At 46.7% G+C, this 9,397-nt stretch overlaps 1 protein-coding gene across 1 annotated transcript; it reads right to left on the bottom strand.

The window, feature by feature from the left end:
• Positions 1-7,469: 7,469 nt before the first annotated feature.
• Positions 7,470-9,053, bottom strand: TREMEDRAFT_56288 (uncharacterized protein). Its single transcript, XM_007002535.1, has 5 exons — positions 8,976-9,053; positions 8,486-8,854; positions 8,191-8,437; positions 7,916-8,143; positions 7,470-7,870 (listed from the first exon to the last, which is right to left on the bottom strand). Exons 2-3 carry the CDS (start codon positions 8,726-8,728, stop codon positions 8,429-8,431), a joined length of 252 nt encoding a protein of 83 aa, XP_007002597.1. The 5' UTR covers positions 8,729-8,854; positions 8,976-9,053; the 3' UTR covers positions 7,470-7,870; positions 7,916-8,143; positions 8,191-8,428.
• Between the last annotated feature and the right edge of the window lie 344 nt (positions 9,054-9,397).

Below are 9,397 nucleotides of genomic sequence, written 5' to 3'. Positions count from 1 at the left end.
TATCATTCTTTGGCTACATCGATTGCAGAGGAGACACGATCCATTAGCACCAGAGCCCCTAGATTTCCACGAGACATCCATCGAGTTCGACCCAACCTGCGACCTAGTCATCGTGTTTCCAGTACCGTTACACAATGCCACTCATCTCGACACTACTTGATCGACTTCAATTAGGAAGGATCTTCACCAAACTCAATTTGAAAAGAGCTTACCAGTTAGTCAGGATAAAGGAAGGAGACGAACATAAAGCTGCCTTACGGACAAGATATGGCAGTTTTGAGAGCACAGTCCTAAGAGATGGATTGTGTAATGCACCAGCCACCTTTCAGAACTTTTTACAGGACATGTTTCACGGTCTACTGGACGAAGGAGTAGTAGTTTATATCGACGACATCACGGTATACTCTGACACCATTGAGAACCATCAAATAATCGTCCAAAAGGTGCTAGATCAATTCGTCAGTCCGAGGAAATGTGAATGGAGTTCAAATGAAGTAAAGTTCCTGGGGTATGTAATAGGACACGAGCGGATTGAAATGGATCAAGAAAAGGTGAAAGCTGTCCTAGAATGGGGAGAACCCATGACAGTCCGGGATACTCAAGTGTTCTGGGGCTTTGCAAACTTCTATCGACAGTTTATCAAAGGATTTTCACATATCGTGGGACCTCTCACACGATTAACCAGGAAGAATTGTCACGAACTACGTCGTGACACCTCGATTATTCCACCAACAATGACCCTCCTTTGACCATCAAAACCCCCATCATGCCTTAACCTCCTTACTCTACACGTAACTCAGGACATCTGAGACCAAGTACGGCGAAGTTAGACGGAGTTAGGTTAGGTAGGGACAATGGGAGCAGAAGTACGGCGAAGTTAGACGGAGTTAGGCTAGGTAGGGACAATGGGAGCAGAAGTGCGGCGATGTTAGGCGGAGTTAGTCGAAGGAGGAAGAGGATGGCCGGGGACTCGGGGAAGTTGGACGAAGTGCGTTGAAGTACGTCAAAGCGCGAGAGGGTTGGATGAACGTCTAGGAGGAATAGATAATATTAGCTGAGAAGATTGCTGAAGTTCTTCAGCGATCCTTAATTGTTGTCAGTAGTGAAAGACAGATAGAGATAGCTATATACAAATCGAGATACATCGCCATCAGTAGGACAAAACCCCAGTTAGAGTAACTACGCCGAAGTACGCCGTAGTTACACTCCTTTCGACGTCTGCGCCCTCCCGGTTGGGTGAGACATCGACTCAGAAGCGTCAAGTTAGCCGAGGTTCGTCGACCGTCGGTCTGCCAGAAAATAGTTGTTCGACGGCCGTGACAAGGATCAAGCTTGGAACTGGACACAGATATGCCGAAAGGCTTTTGACGATCTAAAGAAAACATTCACCACAGCACCGGTACTGCGACATTTTGATAGAACCCGACCAACTTGGATTGAAACCGATGGATCCGACTGTGCAATAGGTGTGATAGCGTCTCAACGATTTCCTCACCCATCAACAAAGGGTACCACCGAACTTCATCCGGTTGCTTATTGGTCTCGAGCGATGACACCCTGTGAGCTAAACTACACGGTGGGAGAGAAGGAATTACTAGCCATCGTGGACTGCTTGGTAGCCTGGAGACCCTATTTGGCAAACAGTAGTGATGTTATAAAAGTCATCACAGATCACAAGAACCTAGAATACTTCCAAAGCAAACGACAACTAAATTGAAGACAAATGAGGTGGTTGGAAATATTAGGAGATTTCAACATAGAGATCACTTATCGACCAGGTAGCAAGAATGGGGGAGCAGATGCTCTAACCAGACAAGGGGATTATCACCCTGGAAGAGGGAGTAGCAAGGACCCAGACCTAAACAAAGGTAACTGGCTACAATTGCTACCGACACACGAACAAATTGGATCGAACCCAATGGACTCAGAACACAAAGGACCAAGACACATAGTAAGAGGAGCAATCCGGGAAGACTCATTATTCAGACTCATCAAGAACGGACTGAAAGACTCAGAAGACATAGCAAACATACAAAGACTAGGACTACAGATGACACAGACACATAGCACACAGGTCACACAGGACACACAGGACACACAGGACACACAGGACACACAGAAGACACAGAAGATACAGAAGACACAGAAGACACAGATTAGCGACGAGACACCAGTAGTATTATGGACACAAAGCGGATCACTCCTAGATTTATTCCATGTACAACCAGACTAACAGCGAACAAAGTGGCCGACATATACATCAAGGAGATCTTTTCAAAACACGGAGTACCTCAAAGAATTGTATCAGATAGGGGAACTCAATTTACAGCTGAAATTTGGAAGGAAATATGTCAGTTCCTGGGAATGAAGAACTTATATTTGACTGTGTATCATCCTCAAACAGATGGACAGACTGAGCGAGTAAATCAACAGATGGAAATCCTGCTCGGGATGTATGTGAACTACAACATGGACAATTGGGATCAACTTTTACCAATTGCCGAGTTTGCTTATAACTGTTTGCCACATAGTAGCCATGGTTTGTGCCCATTCGAAGCGTGTTACGGCTATGTACCACACTACGACATCCATTTGCACGATTTTGATCAAAATCGAACAAATTGGAGAAGAAATGGAAAGATATGGGAGAACTACATGCGGCAGTACAGGAGCAAGTCAGAGTGGCGAACGAGATTAGTGGAGAGTACTACAACAGGAGACACAAGAGCATCCCAGAAGAGTTCAGAGAAGGAGAACAGGTACTGCTGAGTACAAAGTATCTGACTACCGAACGACCAAGTCGAAAATTAGAAGCAAAATATGTTGGTCCTTTCAAGAGTAAGAGGAGGGTAGAAAAGAACGCCTTCGGATTGGATCTACCTCCGTCAATGAGAGTGCACAATGTCTTCAATGTGACGCTGTTGGAACCATATCCTAAGGATATGATACCAGGTCAACAGATGAAGCCCCCACCACCTGTGGTAATTAATGGTCAGGAAGAATTCCATGTGGACGCGATTGTGGACAGCAGAATTCAACGGGGAAAAGAGGAATTCAAGGTGAAATGGCTAGGATACACAGGAAATGCGGCCTATGACTGGGAGCCACGAGAAAATGTGGAGGAACTGGGGGTTTTCGATGAATTCTTAGAGAAAAGAAGGAAGGACCCTAGAAGGAAGTGAGAATTCGATCAAAGTCAGTAAAACTCGGTCAGAAATAAATACATACACAGGGAATCTGTCTACAAATTAAAGGAATGTGAATACGCTACTCCATGGAAGCGTTGGAATCGGCTCGGAGGCGACGAACCGAGGCGGGAATGCGGATAATGTTGCGGGGAGCAGGGGTGTGAGGAGAGGAGGAAGGACCTGCAACTGGTTGAGAAGAAGTCAATCCAGTAGAATCACCAGTGGAGGTAAGATGATCCAGAGACTCATCGAGAGAAGGAGGGAAATAGGTGGCGGAAATAAGATGGAGAGATTTGTAAAGATCCAGATGTACTGGAGGTAGAGGAAGGAGAAGGGAGGAGAAGAGATGGATGTAGCCAGAGAGCTGGGTCAGAGAGGCGGATTGATCCTGGGAAGAAAGGGATCGATAACGAGCCGAGACGGCACAAAGTTCATGCTCCAGGACAAAGGTAACCTTGGAAGTGACCGTCCTTGCTCCCACGGTAACACCCTATACAACAACATCAATCAAGTTCAAAGGTAGGAGACAGATACCTCACGAAATTTGGCCTCGGGATTGTTGTTCTTCACTGAACACTTCAAAGTTCCCTTAGCAGAACACTCGCCGCAAACACCACCGACTGAACTGCATCAACATCGAACGAGTAGTAACAAAGGACTCACGAGGACCAATACAACCAACATGAAAATCTTCACCACCGTCGAGACGACGTTGACAATTGGTACAGAGCTCACCCTCTAGTTGTACGCGAAGACGCCAACCTTGGGCCAAACGATCGAGCTAAACCATTAGGATCAATGGAACTTGAGAGAATTCGAAGCTCACCGCGTTTCCAAACCACTTGACAGTGGGCTTGATGGCTTTGGTTTTGCGGAAACGATCAAGGGCTTCGTCTTTCAACGCAAGACAAACAGATGAGAAGGTCATGCTGGACCAAAGGGTAGCTAACAAGTCAGAACAGGACAGAACTCGGTGGAAATCTCACCAATATCGGAGTCTTTTTGATCCGCGAGCAACTTGACCAGTTCCTGGTTGACGGGAACCTTGCGAGGGGCGTGAAAGATTTCACCGAGCTCCTCGGGAACCTCCACAAGTTCGTCGGAAGCCTCAGAAGGAGGGCCAGCGGGTTGTTTACCGGGAGAGTCTGGGTTCAGAACGATGGTACCGTGTTTGGACTCGACAAACTTGGCAGGAGATGGGTTCTCATCAGTGGCGGGCTCGGCCCCACCTTCGAAATCTATGTATTGTTCGAAGGTTGCCGGATCCAGAGGCGACAAGGAAGGTTGAGTACGAGAAGGGCCGGATTGATATCAATCCTTAATATTGTCGAGAGCCCTTTGAGAAGCGTCAACCGTGGGAGTTTGGCCGGAACCAGTAGCCTGAGAAGTAATTCTCATTTGTTTTGTCTGGCACATGATGAGTTCGGGGTCGACATTGGGTAACATTGCCGTGGTAGAGGCCCAAGTCCGACAAGTAGAAGACGAAGGAGACAACTAATCTCGTCAGCCAGTGAGAAATGGAAAGAAGTACATCAAGTTTGAAGGAAGTTGCTTACAGTACGTTTGGACATGCTTACGAACAGGAGAGAGTTAGAATGATACTCTAAGATATAAGTAAGATATGGATGGATAATGATAGATGAGTAAGAGAGAACGACAAACAAGAGGTAAAGTGGGAATGAGGAGGAAAGAAGAAAGAAGACAGGGAGGTAGCTTGGTCAGTAATTTCTCGATCACGTTGGAGGTCCGTGCGGGTGACACGTTTCATGGCAACCGTCACACTAGCGTGGGTGTGATGTCAGGGCGCACCAAAGGTGTCTTAGAACAATCCATGTGCATCACCTGGTTACAGGATTCAGGATCCTCGCTGAGGATCCTTGAGACAGGGGGGGAAACTTGTTACGGGGTAACAACAAATCGAGAGAACTCTATCAAGTTCGACGGATTAGGATGGAGGAAAGCGGGAGTTGGAGGCAGTGCTGCAGTAGGTAGGGACGGGTTTTCCCCTTTTCGAGATTTCCCCACTGGGTTTGCTCAAAACCGGTCTTTCACCTGTCTGAGTATGTACGTAGACGCTTGCAGCAGGACAAGGACAAGGACAAGGACAAGGACAAGGATGCCTGTAGACAGTATATAGTACAATCAGCAAAGTACCAACTTTGCTGATTCTTCAATATCATTCTTTGGCTACATCGATTGCAGAGGAGACACGATCCATTAGCACCAGAGACACCTAGACTTCTACCAGACTTCCATCGAGTTCGACCTAACCTGCGACTTAGTCGTCGTGTTTCCAGTACCGTTACACTGAGCCCCCTGGTCAGAAATCACTTGTGATTTTATCGGACCCCTACCACGTTCCAACGATTTCAATTCCATCCTCGTCGTAGTTGATCGTCTCACAAAAATGGCCGTATTCATTCCTACGGTAACCACTTTTTCAGCTGAGGACTTTGCAGACCTATTTATCAAAAAGGTCTATACTAGATTTGGAATCCCCGATTCGATTGTCTCAGACCAAGGCAGTATATTCGTTTCAAGGTTTTGGAAAACATCAACAACGTTATTGGGTACAGATCTACGCTATTCCACTGCATACCACCCACAAACGGATGGCCAAACTGAAAGGATCAACCAATGGCTAGAACAGTACCTGCGCATTTACGTCAATACGGAACAAGACAACTGGAGCTCGCTTCTACATTTCGCGGAGCTCTGTTATAACACGATGTATCATAGTTCAATTCAAATGTCTCCACTTTCTGCTTACTCAGGCAGGGAGTACAGGACCGACATGAAGCAACCCATTTTTGATAAAGCCACAGCACAGACCTGCCTTCATGTCATGAATCACACCATCACGTGTTCCTTGTTGCGCAAAACAAGTTCAACCTCCACTTTTGTGTTTTAACATTTCACCTCTGCTCTCATGCCTGTCAGGCATAAACTCCAAGTATCATTTTAGTATGTCGGTGCTTAGCTCCCATGCCTGCAAGGCATAAGTCCCCAGTAATTCTCGAGTCTCTAGTCCCTCTGTTCTAATGCCTGCTAAGGCACAATCTCTCAGTCTCTTGTTCTTGCAGCACTTCTATGTTCTGCATAGTTCCTCATCAACCACCTTCGACAAAGTTGAGCGACTTCCGGCGCATCCCGTAGGATGTCATAGTAGGACGTAGGTAAACGCAGATATGGCATGGTAGGATATCAGTGGTTATCGGTGGGATGCAAGGCAATGCATGCAGGACAGTGCAGAACGGTTCAGAGCGCTTGTATTCCGCAGGTCTGCACGAGCCTCTTGGAAAAGGCTGATTTGTCTATATGAACCCTATCTTGTACTTTGTAGCCTTCTTTAGTTCTTGATCAAAAGTCATTTCCATTGCCACCCTTTTGGAGTCCAGTCCAGTTCCCTCTAACCTTGTAAGACAAGCCAGAGACATTCCTTGGGTCACAGTCCCATTCCTTGTTGGACTCAATCTTGTTATTTTAAGTATATTCCTTGTCACTCCTAGTCCTTGTCCCCTTGTCCTTTGTCCTCTGTCCCAGGGTGGGCAGTATCCTTGACACTTCACCACCGGCTATCGCACGCGTAAGCGCCCTTGGTAAACTCCAGGAAAGGCTAAAGGAAAATCTTCAAAAAGCTCAAAAGTCGTATAAACACCAATACGACAAGGGTCATAAAGCAGCCATTTTTGATAAGGGGGAAAAGGTTTGAGTTGACAGCGGAAATCTCAGGACGTTGAGACCCATGAAGAAACTGGATAACAAGTATATTGGTCCTTATAGGATCCTGAAGAAAATCAACAACAATGCTTACAAAGTTGATCTGCCCCCACATCTATTAGCAAAAGGTATACACCCAGTTTTCAATATCAAGCTTTTGTCAAAAGTTCAGGGACATATCAAAGATCCACAGCTTGCCCTTGTAGCTTTGAGAGATACCTCCCAAGGGTCTGAAGAGGACACATACAAAATTGACAAGGTCCTTGTGAAAAGAACGATTTGTGTTCCCGGCAAAGGGAAAAAGGAAGTCCAACTGAAGATCAAATGGGTGGGGTTCCCAATAGAAGAAGCAACTTGGCAACCGATGGATCCCATTAGGGGTAGTCCCAAAGTCGAGGAGTACTTGAAGAATTGCGAAATGCGCAGTGTGGTAGCCGACAATGTGAACGAGGATTGCGTTGCCATCTTACGGCTAAACGACAAAGGAAACGACTGAGAGGTCGCTTTTTTCGGAGACCCTATAGGTCTTCGAAGAAACACCAAGAACAATTGATACTTCCTCAAGACAGAAAAGGGTTACATGTTTCACAAAATCATTCTAGCTACACTACAGATTCGTTTTCACCAAAATAGATTTCACAGATCCCCACTCCAAGATTTGTACACCCTTGGTGACTCCAACACCCCCTAATCTGCGGAGTCCCACTCCGGTACAATATCTTCATCCGTATGCGGAGTACTCTCACACTCTTTCCCTTTTGCGTCTTGGTCTTTTTCGCGCGAGGGGTGGACGATGTCCCGGCTGGTAGAGGCTCTACCGTTCGCTTCAAGGTAGGCCGCGCAGGTTCGAACATCCAGGACCCAACATCAACATCATCCCCTAAACGATACGAGGACCATTCTTCAAAAGGGCGCCCAGGAAGTCGCTTGTCTTCACCCTGTATTTTCGCTGTGTCAATAGCCTCCTCCGTTAGCGGAATGACCCCCCTGAAAATTGATAGACCCACTACCGCGGTCTTCCACACTTCAGAGTAAGCGATGTCGATATGTTGGTATTCGCAATTGGGATGACCTTTTGAATGATTATGCGCCTCCGCTAGATGCGCCAACGCCAAATCGAGATGGGGAAAGAGGGTCGCGTGTTGGGCCGTGAAGATTTTCAATTGGGACCAGGGTCCAACTGGGAGTCGGTACAGAGATTACATGTACCCCTGTCCATGAGGCACCAAAAGCAACTTCGACGTTAGCGACTAGGCCTTTCCGAAATTCTTCCAGCACTCACTGTCCTGCGATCCACACTTTATCAGAACCCTGGTAATTTCACAATGGGAACTAGACAATGCCACTTAGACATTTTTGATGACCACCGGGCCTTTCTCAAATTCAACATTTCCTCGCATTGTGAGCATGGCTTCACTAATCGACCGATGACAGCGTTTGGCGTTTCAAGGAGGTTGATTATCGGCTTGACCTTCTCCTTAGTTGACTCGGCTTTCAAATCGGCCACGCTTGCAAGTACTTTAGGAATCCTTACCATACACTTAGCTTTTCGCAAAGGGGTGCACGGAAATATTCACCTGTGCTGTAGGACTTCGACATTGAATGGCGATTACTTCGGCGTCACAATACGAATTTTGATGTCCCCCATCCTTGGGAACCACAATCTCCCCGTCGGAAACATAGGGGGCGGGTATACCAGACGCGAGGCCCCGTCCTCCAGTACAATCAATTAGTGTACGATACGAGACTTGTTGTCCCACAGGAGTCTGGATGGGGACCGAGCCAAACGAAATATCCCCATCAGGGACTGGAGTCACCATTGTCGAAGGTAGAGGGGGTTCTTGTTCAGTTGCGGACGCTCCTATTATCGTCGACAGGGGAGGGGGTAGTTCATTTCCGGAACCCCCTTCGCAAGGTTCCTGAAGGGGATTGTTTCAAGATTCATTCTGTCACCAAAAAAAGGATATTGTCAGCCAGGAAAATCGTTTTTAGAGGAATTCTCACAGAAATCATTGCAGGACGAGGAGGAAATCGAAGATGAGGGTTAGGGATGTCATCATTACTTACGTCAGACATGACGATTCTCCAAAAAGAATTACTAGAGGGACAGTTAAAAAAACAACAAGGATTCTTAGCAGAAAGAAGTGATGAGGTAAATGCAGAAAGAAGAGAAGAGAATACAGGAACTAGCAGTAACCCGCTCGCTAGCGCTCGCGGTGCCACTTGAGGTTCAGTCAGCAAATGCCGAATTCCCTGGTCAACCAATCATGTGCCATGTCAGTTTCATTGATTTTGATATCACCCTCAACATTGACAACTTGACTTATACCTACCCCTGGCTGTTGTGACACCCTTCTAGGGTTCCCCCTTGGTGTTGCACGTCAGATCGACATTTTACGCTCAACATCGACAACTTGACTTATACCTACTACTGGCAGTTGTGACACCCTTCTAGGGTTCCCCCTTGGTGTTGCATGTCAGATCGACCG

Source organism: Tremella mesenterica (genome assembly GCF_000271645.1).
Source record: "Tremella mesenterica DSM 1558 unplaced genomic scaffold TREMEscaffold_2, whole genome shotgun sequence".
In the NCBI taxonomy this organism is placed as follows: Eukaryota; Fungi; Basidiomycota; class Tremellomycetes; order Tremellales; family Tremellaceae; genus Tremella; species Tremella mesenterica.
Note: the sequence above shows the minus strand (reverse complement) of the source record. Positions and strands in the feature narration are given on the sequence as shown.

What these genes read in the sequence shown, in the direction of transcription:
- TREMEDRAFT_56288 (XM_007002535.1), bottom strand. Translation starts at nt 8,728, where the DNA reads ATGGTGACTCCAGTCCCTGATGGGGATATTTCGTTTGGCTCGGTCCCC.